The following is a 24,781-nucleotide window of genomic DNA, read 5'->3' as shown; positions in this document are numbered from 1 at the left end:
GTCCAGGAGGGGGAGGGAGGTGTCAGAGATGGTCCAGGTAAATTTAAGGTCAGGGTGGAATGTGTTGGTGAAGTTGATGAATTGCTCAACCTCCTCGCGGGAGCATGAGGTGACACCAATGCAGTCATCAATGTAGCGGAGGAAGAGGTGGGGTGGTGCCGGTGTAATTACGGAAGATCGACCGCTCTACGTAGCCAACAAAGAGACAGGCATAGCTGGGGCCCATACGTGTGCCCATGGCTACCCCTTTGGTCTGGAGGAAGTGGGAGGATTCAAAGGAGAAATTGTTAAGGGTGAGGACCAGTTCGGCCAAACGAATGAGAGTGTCGGTGGAAGAGTACTTTTGGGGACTTCTGGAGAGGAAAAAACGGAGAGCTTGGAGGCCCTGGTCATGGCGGATGGAGGTGTAGAGGGATTGGATATCCATGGTGAAGATGAGGTGTTGGTGGCCAGGGAAACGGAAGTCTTGGAGGAGGTGGAGGGCGTGGGTGGTGTCTCGAACGTATGTGGGGAGTTCCTGGACTAGGGGGAATAAGACAGTGTCAAGGTAGGTCGAGATGAGTTCAGTGGGGCAGGAGCATGCTGAGACAATGGGTCGGCCAGGGTGGTCAGGCTTGAGGATCTTGGGAAGGAGGTAGAACCGGGCAGTGCGGGGTTCCCGGACTATGAGGTTGGAAGCTGTGGGTGGGAGATCTCCTGAGGTAATGAGGTTCTGTATGGTCTGGGAGATGATGGTTTGGTGATGGAGGGTGAGGTCATGGTCGAGGGGGCAGTAGGAAGAGGTGTTCTCGAGTTGGCATTTGGCTTCAGCAGTGTAGTGTGCCAGACTACCACTGCGCCCCCTTTATCCGCTGGCTTGATGGTGGGGTTGGGATTGGAGCAGAGGGATTGGAGGGCTGCGCGTTGTAAGGGTGAGAGGTTGGAGTGGGGGAGGGGTGTAGACAGGTTGAGGCGGTTGTCACGGTGGCAGTTGGAAATAAAGAGGTCGAGGCCAGGTAATAGGCCAGCGCAGGGTGTCCAGGTGGATACAGTGTGTTGGAGGTGGGTGAAGGGGTCCTCGGAAGGTGGGCGGGAATCCTGATTGTGAAAGTAAGCTCGGAGGTGGAGGCGGTGGAAGAATTGTTCGACGTCACGGCGTTTATTAAATTAATTGATGCGTGGACGGAGGGGGATGAAAGTGAGTCCTTTGCTGAGGACTGATCGTTCATCCTCAGTGAGGGGGAGGTCTGGGGGAATGGTGAAAAGTCAGCAGGGCTGGGAGCTGGGATCTGGTGTGGGTGTGGTGGTGGGAGTGGGGGCGGAACGTGTAACTGGAGTGGGTGTGATGGTGGGGGGAATGGGGGTGGAGTCATGAACAGGGGTAGTGTTCCCTATTGTTGCAGGTCTGTTATTTACTTTTAGATTATTTTTCCAACGATGAAGTCAGAATTCAGCAGCTATGTTGGTTTCTGTAGTTGAACAGTTGAAGTTTGGTTTGACAGGTGGTCTCAGTTGGTAGAGTGGACATTAAGAGGGAGAGAAGTTTTCTTGTTCCTCATTAGTTCTGCAGTTCCAGCAGTTTGTGATCACTTAGGTTCTTTCAGCTGAACTGTCATTGATTCCTGAAAGCTTTTCTCTTTTGAGCTGGGGATTCTGACTCTGAGGATGTTTTCTCTCAGCTGTCAACCTATGGAGTTCTGATTGAGAGCAGTTGTTGCAGAGTCTTCTATAGATCAAATTTAAGATGGTTTTTATTCCCAAATGTGTTACATTATGCTTCAATATTAAATGTTGGGTAAACTTAAGTCTGGAGCATGGTTACATTCAGTATAATTTAAATGAGGTAGCTTTTAACTGCCCCATTCATCAATTTGGATAGTTCTCATTGTCTGTTTGCAGTGAGCTGGAATAAGCTGTTCACACCTTTTGGAGGAGCAATTGTCAAGGATTTTTGTTTACCTTTGGAGATGTTCATTGAATTTTAACACAATTCCTTGGAATTTTGATCTGTGGTAAATACAGTCTAGTTCCAATTCAAGCCCTAAGTGTAGTCGTGTGACCTCGAGCTGTCTCGTGTGTTGAAGAAAAATAAATGGGAATATAAACTAAACAGCTCAAGCTACAACATGAGAAAGGGAACTGGAAGCATTGCTAAATAATTTACTGAAACTATCAGTATAGTATACAACAATGATAAAAACCAGTTTGGATCTTGGGCTATATAGCCAAAGTGATGAATCTCAAGTTTAGAAAATAAATAAAAAAAAAGCTTTGTCACCACATCATAGCAAGGATATTGGGAATTGAAGATAGTGCTAATAAGGACTCAACAAAAACTGACAGTTTAAAACTAGTCACTTATGGAGAGAAACTGATGAACATTGGCTTAAATCTAGAGAAAAGATGGTTCAACATTCTCAAATTCTTAAATAAAGTGAATACTTGTAATCTAGAGCAAGAGTAGTTGCTCAAACAGTTGGGATTTAAATAATTTAGACATAGGGAATGACGGAAAGTACACTACCCCACAAGCAAGTAAAGACAGATTATATGAAAGCCAACAAGACAATTATATCAAATTATACAATAGTTCATTGCAATAAATTGTTTTACCCGACAGTTCGATCCTGTAAATGCTCTACACAAAACTAGAGTAACATTTGAAGGAACAGATGCTCACCAGTTCTAGATCTGGGATTTCCAGAATAATCATCTGGGCTTTCTTGTGTTCATACATCTCCCATTTCTTTTATTTAGTGACTACTGCTAGAAAATGCATTTGAGCTGATTGAAGTCAGGAATATGTTTAACATTTGAAATAAAAAAAAATTTAAAATTTAATCTTTCAGAAGAAAACTTGGTATTTAAAAATTCTGATACCCACATTGTCTTTATCCTCTGCCCAAAAAACTTATTTTCTCTCCCTGGCAATGACGTATGAGTGAACCAGACTGTCCATGCCTCAGGCAAAGAGGGCGATTGCCTTAATTGGTGCAGGAATTGAACCCAAGCTGTTGGTATCACTCTGCATTGTAATGCAGCCATCCAGCCAAATGAGCTAACTCACCTTATCCTGTCTTTTACCAAGTTCCCAGTCAACTTTAAAATTAGAACCTTAGAAAAGTTATGCCACTGAAATAGGCCATTCAGATCATATCTGCAGTGGCTGAATAAACTAACTGCCCATTCCAATCTCACTTAACAGCACCGGGTCCATACCCGTGCAGGTTGCAATGCTTTAGGTGCAGATCCAGGATCTTTTTAAATGAATTGAGCATTTCGTCCTCAACCACCAAACTGTGTAGCAAATTCCAGACATCCACCATTCTCTGGGCAACAATACTTGCCTCATATTCACTCTAATCATCTTACCAATCACCTTAAACCTGTGTCCCCTGCTAATTAACCTCTCTACTAAGGGAAATTGATCTTCCCTGTCCTCTCAGTCCAGACACCTCATTATTTCCTATGCCTCAATTAAATCACTCCTCAGCCTCCTTTCTTTCGAGGGAAACAGCCATAGCCTATCCAATCTTTCTACATACCTGCAATTTTCAAACCCTGACAATTTTGTTGTAAAGTTGTTCTGTGCTCTCTCTCTCTCTGGAGTAGTTGTGTCCTTTCTGTAGAGTAACCAGAATTGTACATAAAGCCCAAGCTGTGGCCTAATCTGTGTCTCGCATAGTTTCAGCATTACAGCCCAGCTTTTGTATTCAACCTGTCCTGTCACCAACACGGACCTGTGAAAATGCACTCCAAAGTCTCTCACTTTCTCCATCATTTGTAATACCCTTCCATTTGCTGTGTATTCCATTTTTTTTAGCCCTCCACAATGCATAAGCTCTTACTTCTGTAGACTTGCCGCTTTTTGCCTATTAAAGTAAACCATTGATATCATCCTACAGCCAGCCTCTTCACTATCAGCTACCAGCCTACTTCTGCATCATCTGTGAATTTCTCAAATATGTCTTCCACATTTAAGTTGAAATCTTGAATATATGCCACAATAGCAAGAGATTTTTTAAAAAATCTGAGCCCTGTGGAGTGCACTGGAAACCACTTTTTGCTCTGTAAAAACATCCATCAACCATTACCCTTTGTTTCCTGTCACTGAATCAATTTTGGATCCAACCTGTCGCATTCTCCTGTATTCCAAGGACTTTAATTTTTCCTAACAGTCTTTCACATGGGGCCTTGTCAGATGCCTAAGATCTGTATATTGGTAGTTCTCCTATATTGTGGTAGTTGCATTCCCATGCGATGTCGTGCTATGGAGAAAATAGTAGTTCGTCTAACACAAAAGATAGCACAGTCTAGATAAGTTTCTAATCATATATTTCAATGAAATGATACAGTAAATTTAACACTTTAAGGGGTTTCAGAATTAAATAATGTCCCATCTGAAATTTGCAGTGCTGGCCCAGCTGCTGATTCAATGCTATTTAAATGCTATCACAGCTTCTAACTTGCTTCTCCAGCTAACAGTCAGTTCATAATGTGGATAAAGATACTCAAACAATGGGATTTTCCCCCAACAAGCTTATTCCCAAAAACATTCCCAAGGAGGAAGAAAAAAAAGCAGGAAGTTTTCTTGTGGCGCGAGTAAAATCTCCTTTGTTTTGAGGATGTGGCTAAAGGACTGGGATTCTCTGAATAGCTGGAGGTTTTGACGGGACTTGGGTTTCACAGAGAATGAGGGGCTGAGACTCTCAGACTCCCTCCCACCTCTTTCCCCACCCCCCCCCCCCCCCCAAGTTTCAAACGGAGACTGGTTGAACTTGATCAGGCATGACCCGGAGATAGGTTAGGTGGGGAGAAATGAGGGTGACCATTGGTCTGTCCCTCTCTTGTAAAGTCACCGTATGTTGAAGCTTCAGATAGCCAGAAACTCAGCCTCTGCTTAACAAGAGGCCCTGTTTAGTCTCCAACATCATTGCATTTGCACTTTCTTTCACTCCCTATCTCCCCCTCTCTTCCCACTCCTCACCCCCCCACCCCCAACTCCATACACGATCCCATTAGGCATTCCAGAGTGGTGTGCTATTATCCCCAAAACAATTAAACTGTTAGCCCTGGGAGCAGGTTTGAGGGTCTCACTTTGTTTTTCTCACTGATGAAAGCAAATTAAACTACCTTAGTTGCAGATAGAAGCAAAAAAAACACACACATGACAGCCTGTTGCAATAGATGCACCAGCAGAATAAATCACAGCTGGCTGGTAATACAGGGGATGAAATTGCACAATAACCAACGAGAGTTTGCCTTATTAAAAAAAGGTCCACAATTCACAAATTGCGTTACAGCCAAATCACATTTATGAAACGCATGTTATAGGAGAACTACCTGTAGACATTATCTATTGCACCTCCTTGTTACTTCCTCAAAACTTGCAGTTAAATAAGACACAACCTTCCCTTAAAAATACGTGCTGAGTAACCCTGATTAATCCATGCTTCTCCATACTGCAGTTAATGCTACCCCTCAAAATTGATTCCAGTAATTTGCTCACCTATAATTATTTGAAGTACCCCTCGTACATTTTTGAATAATGGTACCATGTTGCAGATCTCCAGTCCTCTGGTACGTGAGAATTGGAAACAATTCGTAAAGCAGCTCTTTTTTTTCCCTCAGTGATATCCCTTTAACAACTTAAAATCTTGATTTCAGATTCTTCTTCACTCCTCTCTGCGCCTGTAAACCCTTAAAGCTCTCCATATCTTTGAGATCTCGACACTAGTGTAATTTTGAGCTTTTGTTCATCCTGGATTTTAATTGCTCCACCATTAGAAGCCATTCCTTCATCTGTCTAAGCCTCTTAGCTGTGTAATTCCAATACATCCCTAGTTTTCTCTCTCTCTTTCTTTCTCTCTCTCTCTCTCTCTCTCTTCATTAGGACACTTCTTCGATAAGTATTCATCATTTGTCCTAATATCTCCTCTCTGGCTTATTGTAAATAATGTCTGCTAATGGTCCTGTGTCATGCCTTAAGGTATTAAGCTGCATTTAAAGGTGCTATATAATTGCAAATCATGGTTTTAGTACATCAATAGAATACTTTGTGTTACCAAATATTTGATTCTCGAGCAGATATTAAATTTGTCACAGTTCATGTTTTTTGCACTTTTTTGTTGTAAGAAATATAAGACCATTATATTGCCTCATATTCTTACTAAATTGCATTACAGGAATATTCAACGGATTAGAATACTTGTGATTGCATGGTTGCTCAGCTAAGATAATATTTCCAAGATTTGTGTGAAATTCTATATTTTTCCTTTGTGGAAATATCTTTGTGCAATAATATTAGGTGCATTTATTTAATATTTTTCTGTGGAGGAAGAAAGGAAAACCCCTTCAGTATCTGACTGCATTCTCCAAATATTTCTTGCTTTGTGACATGGAAATGTAACCTATATGTGAGTCAAAACACTGCCTGACCAGTAGTCCTGAGATAATGGTCATATTTTAAAGAAATGTATTCTCTGAATGCTGTATCCTGTCTTCATTTGTCATAAACCTGCTGTGGAAGCTGTGATGTATAGCACTGTCATTACAGATGTATTGTTAGAGGGTTTCCACAAGGTTCTTCTTGCACTGCAATTAATTTATTGCAGTAAACAATATGTATTGCTCTCTCTGCAACAAAGTGGATTTTTTTTAATGAGGTGGATGTTATTACTGCAATAAATCAGTGCAAACTTGTAATGTATAATTCAATGTGTGTATTCCCACTGTTACCTCACTGAATAAGCCGACAGTGCATCAATGTCAGCCCAGAGCTCAAAAATGCTCCAGACTGTTCTCCCACTTAGTATCTAAATATGTTTCTTTAATTTGCTTGTAAATAAATACAATTTAAGATGCAATGTGAATGCTGCACTACATGCTTAATTTTTAAATTGCATTATCCCTCTGCAGCAGTAAAAAAGTAGTTTATTTACTTCCCATAAAGCATGTTGTCTCCAAAGATTTGTGCACACTTGCATTTTAAAAATGAGCTAAAATCAATCCAAATTAGTTTTAGCTGTATGTTCCTAAGGAATAGACTAATTCAAATTGATCCACTTGAAATTTTGTTGCACTTTCCCAATCAATTAAATTGGTATGCACTTAGCACAACTCATAATCAGATTCTATAAAATCTACATTTGTAAGAGCATACCTGAAATGATTTCAACTTAAGTGATCTTTCAGTTATGTTAGGTTAGATATAGGTGCAAACACACTGTTTCTCGGACTAAATTTCTAGTCTTTATGCTTTCAGGATACTTGTCTTTGTGATTAAGATAACCAGTGTTATATTCTGTTGGAAGGTGACATGTATTAACTGTCTCTGATTAAGTTGCCACTGTTTAGCTGTCTGGTAACCTTGGGAAATGTGTACTTCTGGTAAACCAAGTTATTCAATGAACAGAAAGGTTCTTTTGTAGACAGTTACATTGCTGCATGTAGGTAACGCAGATTCTCTGTCTCTTGAAGTACAAACTTAAATTTCTAATAAAAGAGACATAGTTTTGTGGTTCTTGTTAAATTTGTGATTTATCATTGATAATTTATTGCTTATATTCCGAATGTGCACTGACTAACTAGAAATCTATCTCCATAGTATGCTTTATTGTGCACAAAGTAGTTGCATATCTACTGCCCAGTTAATCCACTGAAAGTCCTGATTGATGAAAGCCTCATTGTTAGCCAGGATTGAGTTCTGAAGTTGGTCTGTTGGCTGAAGCATCAGTGTAGTGGCTACAAAAACAAAAGGTCGGCCGCAGAAAATGGGGGAGATACTAAATGAGTATTTTACATCAGTATTTACTGTGGAAAAGGATATGGAAGATATAGACTGTAGGGCATTAGATGGTGACATCTTGCAAAATGTCCATATTACAGAGGAGGAAGTGCTGGTTGTCTTGAAACGCAAAGAAGTGGATAAATTCCCAGGACCTGATCAGGTGTACCCTAGAAGCTAGAGAAGTGATTGCTGGGCCTCTTGCTGAGATACTTGTATAATCGATAGTCACAGGTGAGGTGTTGGAAGACTTGAGGTTGGCTAACGTGGTGCCACTGTTTAAGAAGGGTGGTAAGGACAAGCCAGGAAACAATAGACCAGTGAGCCTGACGTCAGTCTTGGAGGTAATCCTGAGGGACAGGATGTACATGTATTTGGAAAGGCAAGGACTGATTAGGGATAGTCAACATGGCTTTGTGTGTGGGAAATCATGTCTCACAAACTTGATTGAGTTTTTTGAGAAAATAACAAAGAGGATTGATGAGGGCAGAGCGGTAGATGTGATTTGTGTAGACTTCAGTAAGGCGTTCGACAAAGTTCCCCATGGGAGACTGATTAGCAAGGTTAGATCTCACAGAATACAGGGAGAACTTGCCGTTTGGATACAGAACTGGCTCAAAGGTAGAAGACAGAGGGTGGTGGTAGAGGGTTGTTTTTCAGACTGGAGGCTGTGACCAGTGGAGTGCCACAAGGATCGGTGTTGGGCCCACTACTTTTTGTCATTTATATAAATGATTTGGATGCGAGCATAAGAGGTACAGTTAGTAAGTTTGCAGATGACACCAAAACTGGAGGTGTAGTGGACAGTGAAGAGGGTTACCTCAGATTACAACAGGATCTTGACCAGATGGGCCAATGGGCTGAGAAGTGGCAGATGGAATTTAATACAGATAAATGCGAGGTGCTGCATTTTGGGAAAGCAAATCTTAGCAGGACTTATACACTTAATGGTAAGGTCTTAGGGAGTGTTACTGAACAAAGAGACTTGGAGTGCAGGTTCATAGCTCTTTGAAAGTAGAGTCGCAGGTAGATAGGATAGTGAGAACGGCACTTGGTACGCTTTCCTTTATTGGTCAGGGCATTGAGTACAGGAGTTGGGAGGTCATGTTGCGGCTGTAAGGACATTGGTTAGGCCACTGTTGGAATATTGCGTGCAGTTCTGGTCTCCTTCCTATTGGAAAGAAATTGTGAAACTTGAAAGGGTTCAGAAAAGGTTTATAAGAATGTTGCCAGGGTTGGAGGATTTGATCTGTAGAGAGAGGCTGAACAGGCTGGGGCTGTTTTCCCTGGAGTGTTGGAGGCTAAGGGGTGACCTTATAGAGATTTACAAAATTATGAGGGGCATGGATAGGATAAATAGACAAAGTGTTTTCCCTGGGGTGGGACAGTCCAGAACTAGAGGGCATAGGTTTAGGGTGAGAGGGGAAAGATATAAAAGAGACCTACGGGACAACCTTTTCACGCAGAGGGTGGTACGTGTATGGAATGAGCTGCCAGAGGAAGTGGTAGAGGCTGGTACAGTTGCAACATTTAAGAGGCATTTGGATGGTTATATGAATAGGAAGGGTTTGGAGGGATATGGGCCAGGTGCTGGCAGGTAGGACTAGATTGGGTTGGGATATCTGGCCGGCATGGACAGGTTGGACCGAAGGGTCTGTTTCCATGCTGAAAATCTCTATGACTCTAAAATATCTGCACCTGTGTCATAATTGGTGTAAATGGATTTACATGGGGAGAAATTCAGGGGAAAATCATAAAATATCCTTTATGCAAATATTAATAATTTTATATAAATAGTGAACAAAGCTTTTAGTAATTGGAAAATCTCCTGTTAAAAGTGTATGTTGTTACCATTGATTTTGTAATGTATACAATTTACATCAGAAAGGTAAGGTTGGATTGTATGGAGTATTCCAATCCCGTGCTTGTACATACCCGATTGTCAATCAAGAGAAGTGAGGTGGAATGTTTGCCTCTTAGATACAGGTAGTCCTCAGTGAGCAATGGGTCAGTTAGTGGTTGGAAGCTCTTCAGTGGTGGCCACTACTGAATACTCTCAACAAGCCAGAGAGGAGATGAGTTGTATTGGATCCGCCTCATCTAAGTTAGGAATCTCCCTGTTAACCAGACAAACAGGCAGCTCTTGGCAGGGGTTCTGAGAACCGGAAGGGTGTTGCATTTCAAGGTGGTCCCTGCCTGTAATTGTGTGGGGAAGCTACTGGGCAGGACACTTGGAATGGGCTTTTCCAGTGAAAAGATAAGCTTTTTACTGGGAATTAATCACCCACTTAGTGGCCTCAAATAGTCCATTGACTGATAAGCCACATATTGCCACTTCACCTCTGGTAAAATTACGGAAGGTGCAGGAATGGTAGATAGGCAGTGAGCAAACTGAATTTTATGCAGCCTTCATGCCTTAAAATTGGCATTGGAGGGGAATTTAAGATCGATCCAAGAGACTGGATTTACTATAATCAACTATAATAAAATAATAATTTGCATTGTAGACAGCATTTTTATCGACAATGTATTTATTATTAGTGAGTCAATGTTGTAACAATAAAGAATATTTTGCAATGTAAGTGATCTATTTGTACTGATCTTAAATAAAGTGGAATGACATTTCAGTTGATTGACTTTTGATATCACTAGAATAAACTTCAAGACAATTAGATTAAATTTCACTGATGCTATAAATATTTGCATAACCTTTTCATCACCCTTACAAAGGGAAAGTATTGTGGATGCTGGTGATCTGAAATAAAAACAAAATGTTGGAATTATTCAGCAGGGCTAACAGCATCTATAAATGAAGAAACAGAGTTAACATTTCAGGCTGATAATGTTTGTTAGAACTGAAAAATTTAGAGGCTTAACAGATTTTGAACAAGTACAGGCATGGGGAAAGCAGGGAGAAAGAGAAGGAACAACCAACAGAAAGTCTATGATGATTGGAAGGCAGGAAAGATCGATGGTGTAATTTAGAAAAATATGATCATAGAGCAACTAAGATAAAAGATGAACGTAGAGGATGTGTAAATGTAAACAACTGCAACCATTGTCAGAACTGATACAATGGAGATAGAGAATAGGGACACCTTTAAGTCAGGTAAATGGGGTCTATTGAATTTTGGCGAGGGCAGAAACATCATTGATGTCACAGGATGACACAGTTGCTACAGGTCAGTAATTAATGTGAGAGTGCCACATCATAGACCAAAGAGTATGCAAAAGGAATGCTTCTACCTGTCAGAATCTTCTCAAAACTGCAAGACCTAGTGACATGACAAGAGGTCCCTCCCTAATGCTGATATAATGTGAGAAGAGTTGGCAAGGTGTTCTTAATTGGCCAGTTAAGTAGCTGAATTGCACTTGTGCCATCTGACAATTTTTGCACAGCTGACAAAATGGATTGCTGATAGAAAGTCGCCAGACGTAATATCCATTGCCTTCCCACAACATTTTGCCAGTTACGTTATCTGCAACTATTCCAAAGGTTCTACAAAGTTTTGACCAATGTAATATTTTCTGCTGAAATGCTGGCCTGTTTCTAAGGTTATGAAGTTTCTAACATCTAGTTTAGTTCATTAAAATGCTAATTGCTGTTCAGATTGAAGATTAGAACCATAGCTTTGTTTGTGGGAAATTAATTAGAATCCTGCTGTTATTATGGCTCCTGGAGCTGCTCACCTTGCACTGGAAATTACTGTCCTTTGCATTGTTACAAATACTTTGAACAGACATTTGTAGAGAGTACAATAGAAGAGACTTGCATGTGTACATAAAATGTTTATTTTTAGTAGGTTTCTTATACAGTCATTCACTATAAATTTGATTGAGTTTATTAAGGTCAGGGATTCAGCAATGATAATACCATTGAACAGGACGACATGGTGGCTCAGTGATTAGCACTGCTGCCTCACAACACAAGGGATGCAGGTGTGATTCCAGCCTCTGGCCACTGCCTGTGTGGAGTTTGTACATCTCCCTGTGTCTGCATGGGTTTTTTCCAGGTGCTGCAGTTTCCTCCCACGGTCCAGAGATGTATAGGTTAGGTGAATTGGCCATACTAAATTGTCTATAGTGTTTAGGGATGTGTATTAGTCAGGGGAATGTAGAGTAAGAGTGTAGGGAAATGGATCTGAGTGGGTTACTCTTTGGAGGGTCGGTGTGGTCCTGTTGGGCCAATTGGCCTGTTTCCTTATTGTAAGTATTTTATGATGAAAGGAATGTATTGATGAAGCAGCTGGAGATGGTTGGACTTAGGACACTATCCTGTGGAATTCTTGCAGTGATAGCCTGGGATGATTAACTCAATCAAGCAAACCATATTTGTTTGTGTGAGGTGCAATTCCAATCAATAGAGAGCTTCTCCTGATTCTGATTGACTTCACTTTTGCTCAAGCCAATGCTACAGTGATGCCAAGGACGTTGTGTTTAAATATGTTGCTGTATGTATTTAGTATTCGTTAGTGAGCTGTAAAGCATATTTATAGCCAAAAGGCATCAATACTTCGAATAAACACAGGAAGGAGTCATTCCAGACAGAGGTTTCCCCAGCCACTCTTTCTCCCACACCACCTGTCCACAGTTTTACAAAGGACAGTCAAGGGGTATGGTGGTATACACCATTGCCACAATTGAGATCTGTAAATGACCAATTATTAGCCATGCAATGGCTACCTCTCTCCCAGTTATATGAGTCACAATTTAAAGATAAGGTGTTGCCCATTAGAGATGGAGATGAGGGCCTTTGGAATTCCCTTTCTCAAAAGGCAGTGGATTTAAAATATTTAAATATTTTTAAGGCAAAGGTGGATAGATTCTCAATTAACAAGAGAATAAAAGATTGTCAGAGATATACAGGAATGTAGAGTTGCGGTTGAAATCAGATTAGCCATAATCTTATTGAAAGGCATAGCGAGGCCATGCTGTTTGATTTGATTTATTATTGTCACATGTACCTTGGTACAGTGTAAAATTTTGTTTTGTGTGCAGTCCAGACAGATCATACCGTATAAAGATCATAGGGTATTTTGATTTGATTTATTGTCATGTGTACCTAAATACTGTGAAAAACTTTGCTTACAGGCAATTTAGGCAGATCGTAGTAAGCAAGGACATGTAGATCATAGAGTGGAAAATACTTGGATAGAGTAAGGCATACAAGTTATGTCACACAGGACATATGCGAGGCAATGTCAACATTAATGAGGTCAGCATTATTTGAAGTTAAGAGAGTTCACTTCATCAGTCTAATAATAGCATAGAAAAAGCTGTTCTTGAACCTGCTGGTGCATATCTTCAAGCCTCTGCATCCCTTGCCTGACAGAAGAGGTTGTGAGAGAGCATTGTTGGGGTGAGATGGGTCTTTGATGGTGTTGGCAGCCTTTCCACAGCAATGAGATGTGTAACTGGAGTCTGTGGATGGAAGGTTGGCTTCCGTGATGATCTGGGCTGTGCAGACCACCTTTTGTAGTTACTTATGGTCTTGGACAGAGCAACTGCTAAACCAGGCCATTGTGTACCCGGAAATGATGCTTTCTATGGTGCATCTGTAAACGTTGGTAAGGGTCCTTATGGATATGCCAAATTTCCTAAGCCGCCTCAGGAAGAAGACACGCTGTTGCACTTTCTTGACCATTGCATCTACATGCGAAGTCTAGGACAGATCGGTTATCATCAACCTAAGAATTTGACGCTATCAACCCTATAGATGGCGGCATATTCTCCTCCTTTCTTTCTGAAGTCGGTTATCAGTTCTTTAGTTTTGCTGACATTGAGAGAGAATAGAGCAAGGAATGCAAAGTTATGGCAGCAAAGAAGGTGCACAAAATGCAAGATCAGCATTAGATTTGAAATTTGAGAGATTCATTCAGAAGTCTAATAATAGTGGGGAACATGAAGCACCAAATAGACTAATCTTGCTCCCTGTTGTTATACTGGTAATTTTGTGCCTGGCACGAATCAAGGGTTCTGGGCTGAATGCAAAACATAGTTTCCCCTCTCTGGGGGCACACACACACACCATATACATAGTCAGACAGAGATACACGCGCAGACCCTGCCCCTCACCACTGAAATTGTTTTTTTACTATCCAGGCCTGAGCTCCCCACCCCATTCTGAAACACCAAAATTTTGTGGACAAATTGCCAAAAGCCCTCTGAGATGGGACTTCTACCTCAGACAGTGGAAAATTCCCCCTTCAAGGGCAGGACTGCTGAGATCAGCAGGGATTCATTCCTCACTGATTTTTCAACTGAATGAGGAGGACACTCTACTATCTGAAAATTAGTGCTCTGAGTTTTTGTTTCATGAACAAAGTTCACAAATTTAATATGCTGATCAGGTTATAGTTCAGAAGCAACTAGTATTTTATGAGTACTTTATATCTGTAACCAACTGTGACACCCAAAAGGTTATGCTTATCCACTTATGCACTACTCTGGTATATTATATTATCTTTGGAGATAGCTATTAGGATATTCCATCTGGGATTGTGTTGAAAGTAATCTAGTTTGTAATTGAGTTAGATACTTGAGTGCCAGCCAGTGTTTTCTGAAAGTAAATCTTTTGAAACTTTGAGTCTGTCTCTGGACTCAAAATGCAGTCTTACCAGTGCCCTGTATAAACTTCAGAGATCACATCTGTAATACTGTGCACAGTTTTGGTTGCCTTACATAAGGAAGGATTTAAATGCATTGAAAGCAGTTCATTCAGAGGTTTACCATCTTTAATCTGAAATTAGAAGGTTTCTTATGAGGAGAGCTTAGACAGGATATGCTTTATTCATCTGGAGTTCAAAATAGTAAGAGGCAACTGATTGAAAGATATAAGATCCTGAGCGGTCTTGACAGCATAGAAATGGAGAAGGTGTTTCCTCTTGTGGGAGAATCTAGACTAGAGGTCATTGTTTAAAATTCAGGTATCTCCGATTTAAAAGAGAGATTAGGCTGTTACTCTTTTCTCATAGGGCTGAGAGACCTCTCACCTTTGAGAACTCTCTTCCTCAAAGGTGATGGAAAAAGAATTCTTGAATATTTTCAGGCAAAGATAAATGGATTCTTGTTAAGCAAGGGGGGAAATGTTATTTGGAGTAGACAGAAATGTGGATTTGATGTTATAATTAAATCATCCATGATAGTGAATTGTAGAGCAGGCCCAAGGGACTAAGTGGCCTACTCCTTCTCATAATTCACATGTTCTATGTCTCCTGATCTGCGATGGAAAAAACAACGGTAAGGTTGCAAGTCCAGAAAGCAATTAAGTGAAAAGCTACCTCAGCCCTGACTAATTTACTAGCTTTGAGGATTTACACCAGGCTTTTTGATCAAATCCCTCAGAAGAGTTTAGTGGGCAAAATTAAAGCACAGTCGATGGGGGTTAGATATTAGCATGGATTGGGAATTGATTAATAGACAGGAAACAATGACTGGGAATAAATGGGTCTTTTTTTCTAGATGGCAGACTCATAGGATACTGGAAAGTTCATGATGTGAATAACTTATCTAGATGAGGGAATCAAATGCAACATTTTCAAGTTTGCTGACAGCACAAAACTTGAGGGAGGATTTTGAGCTGCGAGGAAAATGCTAGGAGGTACAAAGTGATTTAGCCAAGTTGATTCTGCAGACACATGGCTGATGTAGTCCAGTGTGACTACATGCAAAATTGTACACATCAATGTAAAAAACAGAAAAGAAGGAGTATTATTTAAATGCTGATATGTTGGGGAATGTTGATGCACACAGGGATCTGGGTGTTTTTGCATCCCAGACAAAGATAGTAGAGAGGCATATGCAGCAAACAGTTAAGAAGGCAAATGGTATATTGGCATTCATTGCAAGAGGATTAAGTTCAGAAGTAGGGATGTCTTGCTGCTGGAGTATTCTGTGGTTTCTGTAAGTAAGAAAGGATATAATTGTTAAAGGAGGAGCGCAGTGGTAGTTCATTAGGCTGATTCCAGGGATTGCAGAACTGCACTAAAGGACCAATTGTTTCAATTGAGCCGGTATTCACTAAAGTTTATAAGGATTCGAGGAGACCTGATTGAAACATATAAAATTCTAACAGGCTGCACAGACTAGATGCAGGGAGAATGCTCTCCCTGATTGGGGAGTCACAGGGATCACAGTCTCAGGATGCAAGGTATGCCATTTAGGACTGAGTTAAGAAACCGAATCAAAGGATTGTAAAATGTAGATTTCTCTGCCAGAGTAGGCTATAGAATCCAAGTCACTGACTCTATTCAAGAAGCAGGAAGATAAAGTTTTTAGATTTTGAAGTCATCAATGGGTATGAGAGAAAACAGAAATATGGCACTGAGATAATGGATCAGCCATGATCATATTGAATGGCTGAGTAGTCTCAAATGGCCGACCCCTGCTTCTAGTTTTCTTGTGTTAACTGCATTTAGGTAAACCGGATATATATGTGGTTTAGCAACCAGTCCTTAAAGGGCCACACTTAGTAAGTTATGTTCCTAAAATGTAGTTCCCTAAATGTGCAGCCAGAAGGTAGGTTACCTGTATTTAAATAATATGCCTGCTCTTACCTCCTCTTCCCTCGATTACCTCCTTGGCCACCAAAACTTCCCAATTCAGTTGTTCCTATTTCCCATTGTCCCCTTTTACAATGTACCCAACGGCGACAATGACGCCTTCAGCTTCTTGATGTTTGTGCGTCACCAATGAACCTTCTGCTGCATTCCTTCGTATACCTGTTCATTGGAGATGTGACCCAAAGCCTAATAACAGGGGTGAATCATGCTTCATGATTTGCCAGGCTGCATGAATTTCTAAGCTGGAAGTATGAGAAAGAAGGAAAGTGTTTTTGATTTTGTTTTGTTTATACTACTCTTCGGAGGGTCAGTGTGGACTTGTTGGGCTGAAGAACCTATTTCCACACTGTAGGGAATCTAATTAAATCTAATCCAATTAAATCTCTTGTCCAGTTGTTATGGTGTAATGCTCTGGGTTGATTCTTTGTCTTCTTCTTAATACTCTGGATCTCTTTGTATTCACCACCTTTAGACAGCCTTTCTCATAATTTAGTGTTTTGAACCTAGGGATGAGACTCCCAATCCTTTTCTGTTATTTCCTGGGTTTAAGTTTTATTTGTGCCTCAGGGATCATAAACTACTCGCTTGTTACAGACTCGTTACACTTTTGTTTAACAGGCTGCAGGTTATTTTATATACAAAACATTTCAAATTGTGCATTTTGTTTACAAAACTCCAGTAGCATGATGCTTAAAGCTTGAATCATTTGACCAAAGGTAATCTTTAGTTCAGGCATTTATCAACAGAGGGATAATAGAACCTAAGGCAGCAATTGGACAAATTAACATTTTGATGTAACCTTTGAATTTATTCTTTTCATTTCAAGCCTTTGTTTTACTTTTCCCTTTAGCCTATTGGAGCCCTTAACCCAAAAAGAGCAGCCTTCTTTTCGGAGCGTCATGAAAACTGGGAAGATGATCAGGTTCCTCCTTTTCACTATGGGACTCATTATTCAACCAGTAGCTTCACTCTCGCATGGTTGTTAAGAATTGTAAGTACAATAACTGTAAAATTTAAAGTTGTTTCGTCCAGTCAGTACATTAATGTCTCTCTTCCATTGAAAAAGCACTCGCAGTTGTCCCTAGATTAAGGCTGAATAATGCAGCACAAAGCAGACATAAATCCTGCATGTAAACTGGAATATTTAGCCTAATTTCCGATAATTACTGCTACTTAATTTTTTTTCCAAATCAGAATTTATTTTAAGGTAATTTAAAACTTAATTTCATAGCTTCATTTTAGTATATATTCTGCATAATTAGGTGATAATTTGACAGCACTGCACATAAAGTATTCCCATAAAATGATTTACTGTTAATAAAGCTATTTATGATGTGAAGCTTCATATAGAAAGAAAAATGGGAAAAACAGCATTCTTCAATTGCACCCAGCTGCATTTGCATTAGGCCATATTTTTACACACCAAGTTGCAGTTAAACATTGATGTTTGCAAATCAGCTTGCCTGTTACTGTTGAGTAATGCTGTAAAAGCCTAACCCCTCTGTTACATTCTTAATCAACACACACATTGATTAAATATATCTAGCTAAAAATACTGGAAATATGTGCAGGCCAGGCAGCATCTGTTAAGAGGAGAGGTATTTTGGGTATGTACCTCTTCATTGGTTTTCTGATTTTCATTTTTAATTTTGTTTCATATTTCCAGTGTTAGCAACTTTTTGTATTTATTATATAGTTCATTATTTTTAATAACTGAATGCTATTCCTTTTTTTTCTGAGCACTGATAATCCTCAAACATTTAAAAAGTCAATTATTATAACATGAATAATGATTAAATTTTCAGCACATTTCATACAGTTACAATTCCACCCCCCCCCCGCCTGCCCGCCCACCCGCAATATGAAGATCCTGGCTATCATTTTACACCTCATCCATGTATCCATTAATGTATTAACCTAAACACCAAATGTCGACTACATTCAGTTAATTATTTTGTAATGCATAACAGCTGAGCCTGCTCCTGACTTCACTGAATGTTCATGCAAGCACAGAGATCAGGAGTAGGAATGCTTGCTGATATTTCTCCTCATCCCTGTTCTGTTGTTCTTATCCCAGAATAAGAGAGAGTCATTGTTGGTAATGTGAATAAGGGAAAAGGCAAAATGAGGTAGAAAAAAAACAAATAAAACAGAAGGAAAGGGTTAGGCAAAAAAAGTACAAAGAGATAGATTAAGAAGGGTGGGGAAATGAAAATTAGTCAAAGGTAGATTGAGAGATGGAGGTCGAATTAAATGGGAAAAGATGGAACAGAAGATGCAGAACATGTTGGAAGAGTAAAAAAGGGCAAATGAGAGTGAAGAATAGAATAAGATTTTAAGTGAGTAGGCAATGAGAATACATTATTATACAGAAAAGAATAACAGATGAGAAAGGAAGGAGCAGCAATTACTGAGCTAAATTATTTTATTCTTCTGCACTTAATGATTTCTTTAGAATTGTATGGCTGTTAACATATAAGCTCTTATTTATATTACACAGCATTTCATATTTAGTATATAAGTAGACAGATATGAATTATTCTAAACTATGCAATTATGCATTTTTTTCTTGTTTTCACCCTCTTTGAAGTCCCATTGTCCATTTGTAATTCAAACTTCCGGTATCTTCTATCATTATGTAACAGTCTAGTTTTTTTTGACAAATACTATCATACTGTTTGAGCAGAATAATTCTACCAGTCTAGGCATGAAATTCAATCCAACCCATCCCTCCTGATAAACTGTATAAATTCCCAAACGCATCATATAGATTTTGCAAACTGTCAGTATGTCTGCTAATCAAAGCAGTAGCATAGTAATAATGTTCTATTTTTTAGACCAATTAAAAATCTAACAGTGCCAGTTCTGACAAAAGGTCAGATTTGTTTCCTTCTTTACAGAAGCTGCCTGCACTGCTGAATAGAATTATAGAGTCATAGAGATGAACAGCACGGAAACAGACCCTTTGTCCAACTCATCCATCCTAACCAGATGTGCTCACCTAAACTAGTCCCACTTGTCAGCACTTGGCCCATATTCCTCCAAATCCTTCCTATTTATATATCCATCCAGATGCCTTTTAAATGTTGTAATTGTGCCAGCCTCCTCTACTTCCTCAGCAGCTCATTCCATATGTGCACCACTCTCTGTGTGAAAAAGTTGCCCCTTAGGTCTCTTTTATTATCTTTCCCCTCTCACCCTAAACCTATGTCCTCAAGTTCTGAACTCCCTCACCCAGAGAAAAGACCTTGTCTATTTACCCTATCCATGTCCTTCAGGATTTTATAAACCTTGATAAGGTCACCCCTCAGCCTCCAATGCTCCAGCCAGTGAAAACAGCCCCAACCTATTCAGCCTCTCCCTGTAGCTCAAATCCTCCAACCCTGGCAAAATTCTTGTAAATCTTTTCTGAACCCTTTCAAGTTTCACAGCGTTCTTCCGATAGGAAGGAGACCAGAATTCCATGCAATATGCAATTTCCAAAAGTCAACATCTGATACAGCTGCAACATGACCTCCCAACTCCTATACTCAATACTCTGATTGATAAAGGAAAGCATACCAAGCACCGCCTTCACTATCCTATCTACCTGCGACTCTACTTTCAAGGAACTATGAACCTGCACTCCAAGGTCTTTTTGTTCAGCAACACTCCCTAGGACATACCATTAAGTGTATAAGTCCTGCTAAGATTTGCTTTCCCAAAATGCAGCACCTCGCACTTATCTGAATTAAACTCCATTTGCCATTGGCTCATCTGATCAAGATCCCATTGTAATCTGAGGTAACCTTCTTTGCTGTCCATTACACCTCCAATTTTGCATATTTTTGTTTTATTGTATTGCCTCTGATAGTTCTTACTAATCAGTCATTCTGAATAACAAATCAGTCACTACTATCTACAATATGCAAAGCAGGAAGGAAGCTTTTTTTAAATAAATATATTTTAAGAAGTATTTGAGCTGATTGTAAGAAGAATCAGTTAATTCAACTGCAAAAAAGTGAATATTGTTTATAGAACAAATCAGACAGATTTTAAAAATTACTCAATTAGATAAATCCAGAAGTTTGTCTTCGGTTCAAAGTGTTGAAGGAGTCATGTAATATAGAAACTCTGACAAGTTATCATAATCTTACTTCCAGTTTTGTCAAAGCTCAATGAATGTCAGATATTGTCTATTCCATAATTGACTACATATGGTTGTTTAGTGTATAAGTGCAGTATATTTTTTTCCCCAATATTCCTAAATATTTTCCTTTGCAGGAGCCATTTACTACCTTCTTTCTAAACCTACAAGGAGGAAAATTTGATCATGCCGATAGAACATTTTCAGCAGTGTCCAGAGCATGGCGCAACTGTCAACGTGATACCTCTGATGTAAAGGTATGTAAAATTGTTTATTGTTGTACTGAACAATCTTGTCAATGATTCTAAAAGTAGATGGATCACTTACTTTGTGTTTCCCAAAAAGTGATGAACTTTTTAACTTGGCAGCTATATTTAAGCCTGAATCTACTTGGTCATATTCTGACAACTATGTGCAGAGAAGTAATTTCCAGTTTTAGTTATGATTCTGTACATTTCTGAGGTTTCACAGTTTCATATCTACTGATTTCTACCTGGGATGCACACTACTTGTAATGGTTGTCCTTCCATATCCTTTTGTCTAGCAAACCTCAAGGTTTGTTTTTTTGTGTCATATACAGTTTTCCATTCACTGTGGTCATAGTAGCCACATTTCTGGTGACAATGTCAATGTTGTGACTATTGCTGAGGTGTCTGATTTACTATCGTGGATGAGCTCAAACTTTTCCAAATTAAACATAAGCCAGCTAGACACTTGTTCAGTTCTTGCTTACAATTCTACACCTTGTCATTTCTCCTCCTGATGTGCTAAGTACAGGAGTGAGCAATCGTCTTGTCTTGCTCGTCACTGGTTAAATTTCAAAGTCCACAGTCAGTCCATGATCAAGAATTCATAATTACATTGTTGTAATATCACGTTCTTCCACTCTCATGCTTTCATCACCAGTAGCTCTCAACCTGTTGAGGTTCTGTTCGCCGAGCTGGAAATTTTTGTTGCAAACGTTTCATCCCCTGTCTAGGTGACATCCTCAGTGCTTGGGAGCCTCCTGTGAAGCGCTTCTGTGGTGTTTCTTCCGGCATTTATAGTGGCCTCTCCCTGCCACTTCCGGTTGTCAGTTTCATTGTATATTGGCCAGTATAGTGTACAAAATCCCATGCAAGGACTGCACAAAACACTATATAGGACAAACAGGAAGACAGCTAACGATCCGCATCCATGAACATCAACTAGCCACGAAACGCCACGACCAGCTATCCTTAGTAGCCACACACGCAGACGACAAGCAACATGAATTCGACTGGGACAACACTACCATTATAGGACAAGCGAAACAAAGAACAGCCAGGGAATTCCTAGAAGCACGGCACTCATCCACAAACTCCATCAACAAACACATCGACCTGGACCCAATATACCGGCCACTACAGCGGACAGCTGAAACTGACAACCGGGAGCGGCAGGGACAGGCCACTATAAATGCCGGAGGAAACACCACAGAAGCGCTTCACAGGAGGCTCCCAAGCACTGAGGATGTCACCTAGACAGGGGACGAAATGTTTGCAACAAAAATTTCCAGCTCGGCGAACAGAACCACAACAATGAGCACCCGAGCTACAAATCTTCACCCAAACCTTGAGCTCTCAACCTTTTGTGTATTTTCTTTATTGAAGAGATTTTAGCTCATGTAGATATCTGCCAGCTGCATCTCATCCTCTGCGCAGTCCTGATTACACATTAATCCTGTCTTCACAACCTACTACTGATTTCCTACTATAAAGTTCTGAAGAAGAGTCATACTGGGCTCAAAATATTAACAATGTTTCTCTCTCCACAGATGCTGCCAGCATTTTCTGTGATTGTTAAGTTTGATATATTGGATTATCTAATAGGTCTCAGGCACCTTTGACTATAAAATCAAAACACAATGACCAACAAAAAGATAGTGGGTTTTTCAGCTGATGTTCTTTTAATATCATTGATGTAGTGACTAAAAATTACTTGTGAATTGTGGTGACAATTGCTATTAACTCGACGAGGACAATGAAATTTAGGTGGCAATTAACTCCACAGAAGTATGGGCACAGTTAATGGCAGTTGAAAATCTTTGTGATGAGTGAAAAGATATGGAGCAGGATTTTTAGGTGGCACCGGTGTCAGGATCAGAGGTGGACAATGTTTTGGATAATGCTGGTGATGAGCATGTTAGATTCCTGGTGTCATTTTCCTGTAGGCTAGCTAGTTTTCAGAATGGGAACATTGGGCCCTGGAAAAATGTCTGACTCAGAGATGAGGTTTATTAAAGTTATCGTTGATAGTTTATTGAGGGCCAGTTTATGATTTGGGTTGGGGTGCCTGTGCTGCACACTGAGTCTAAAGCAGAACATGCACACTGAAACAGCAATGCAGTGGACAGCCACATAAAGAGACAGGTACAGTTGGTGTACAACGGTTATGGTTCAAGCGTTTTGTACTTTTGAGCTCAGGTACTTCTGGAATTCATCACTCTCCTGGCATCAAGTTGTATAAAAGATGGGATTCAAACTTACTAATAATGTAGAGAGTTAAATTGAACCTAAAGGCAATAGCTCATAATGGGAGAACTGTTCTCTGAATATGTGCCAAGTCCTCAGTGAGAGAAGCAGGGCCCTGGACTCTGGAGAGCAGAGCAGGAGGACAGGTTATTATACTCTCACTATAGGATCTCCCTGACAAAAGAATAAAATAGGTAAGGCTTTGCCAGCGTCTTTGACCATTGCCAGATACTCATTTATATATGAAGCCACGAATATCAGTTCTGACAAGTTCTCAAACAGTGCTATGACTTTGAACTTTTCTGAGAAGCTGGTAAGTACCCTGGACCCGTATTTGTCATGTGTGCATGTTTCCTGAAGTCTCTTTGATTCCTGTGGCTACTGGAGTTGATATCTTGGGGCCTGTCATGTGAGTCTGCCAAGACACTCACCTTGATGAAACAAAGAAGGCTATTGAACCCTTTCTGGAAAACTGGCCGTTTTGCCTGAGCACAATTACATTGCTGTCAGTCGCAGCAACCCACAGCCATGCCAGTATTGGCTGGAAGAGTAGCCTCTTGCCATCATCTAGAAAGAGGGACGTCCTCTGTTCCTCAAAGAAAATCTCCAGGTTGAGTCAGAGAAGTGAAGAATATCCTGAGGCTGAGCATTAGACTACTACCTTTCTTGTTTGATCACGAGCGCATCCATTTTCTCATTCAAGTCATTGCCATAGTATGTTTGGATGTGCACCTGTGTAGTCTCACCCCAATTTCCAACCAGCATCCCAGATTGGCTGCTTCCTCAACGCATCCACTTCAGTTGAGGAGGCAACTACTTCCCCTTGGATTGAAGGAGGGAGAGCGAGGGGGTTTGAGACTCCTAAATAGTCCAATTATCAGTTTCCTGACCCCAGAGGGAATATCAAACACATGAGATTCAAATCTGAGTTTGCCCTACATATGATTCTGAACTAAGATTTATTAGAAGAAACAGAAGAATATTTTCTGAACATTTGTGATATGCATTGCAGTCATGGCAATAAATGCCTAAAATATGATTATAAAGAAGAAGTAGATGTATTCCTACCTCTCAGCATTCAGATAGAGAGTTCCAAAAAAGACTCATGTTGGATTTGAAACATTAACTCTATTTCTCCCTCTTGACCTGCAGCAGCACTTTCTGTTTCTAATTCAGATAAATAGTGTTTTTGTGGTGCCTGGACAATAAATTATTTGGAATTATATAGAACTGCTGAATGAATAGAACAGGAAAATATTCTAACTGACTAATTGATTCCAAATCTGTGTTGTGTAAATGTACTTTATCTAGTAATGATGAATTGAAAAATGGAAATACTTAATATCCTTCAGGGCGTTCAAATTGGCAGGATTCTATTGAACTCCTACATTTTTTAGTATTCAGTCAATATCACAATCCAAAAACACAAATCAAAACAGAAGTTTTTAGCATCAACAGCCTCCAGGTTTAACTATTTTTCTGTTTTCTAAGTTTCCATTCAGCTTAAGTTTTAATCACAGAATAAATTTGCAAATAAGCAAAGCACAACACACCAACAAACCAGTTTATTGCCAAATATACAGAATATCTACTTTATTTTAGGCTAATGGACATCAGGACAAATCTTCTGTGATCTTTTTCATTTCAAGAGACTCTCTTGCACAGTGGACTGATTGATTATTTTGATTTGTTCTTCAAATATCTGTTAATTAGCTTAGCCTGGAGGTCAGTGGTAATCAACATTGCAGAGAATCCCATGAATTGGCTGTGGAGAGAGTTCATGCCAGTAGGTATCACACTTTAATGAAGAAAACTGAAGCATATGTGTGGTCACAAC

The 24,781-nt window shown here is 39.9% G+C and overlaps 1 protein-coding gene across 2 annotated transcripts in view; it reads left to right on the top strand.

The window, feature by feature from the left end:
- Nucleotides 1-24,781, top strand: part of lrba (LPS responsive beige-like anchor protein) — an 875,634-nt gene that overhangs the window by 637,101 nt on the left and 213,752 nt on the right. For both annotated transcript variants that reach the window (XM_043699606.1, XM_043699616.1), the window contains exons 44-45: nt 17,177-17,317; nt 20,590-20,709. In XM_043699606.1, the coding sequence (XP_043555541.1) occupies nt 17,177-17,317; nt 20,590-20,709 (261 nt within the window). The remainder of the gene's footprint in view (nt 1-17,176; nt 17,318-20,589; nt 20,710-24,781) is intronic.

Source organism: Chiloscyllium plagiosum, chromosome 1 (assembly GCF_004010195.1).
Source record: "Chiloscyllium plagiosum isolate BGI_BamShark_2017 chromosome 1, ASM401019v2, whole genome shotgun sequence".
NCBI classification, from domain to species: domain Eukaryota; kingdom Metazoa; phylum Chordata; class Chondrichthyes; order Orectolobiformes; family Hemiscylliidae; genus Chiloscyllium; species Chiloscyllium plagiosum.
This window is presented reverse-complemented; position numbering and strand designations above follow the sequence as displayed.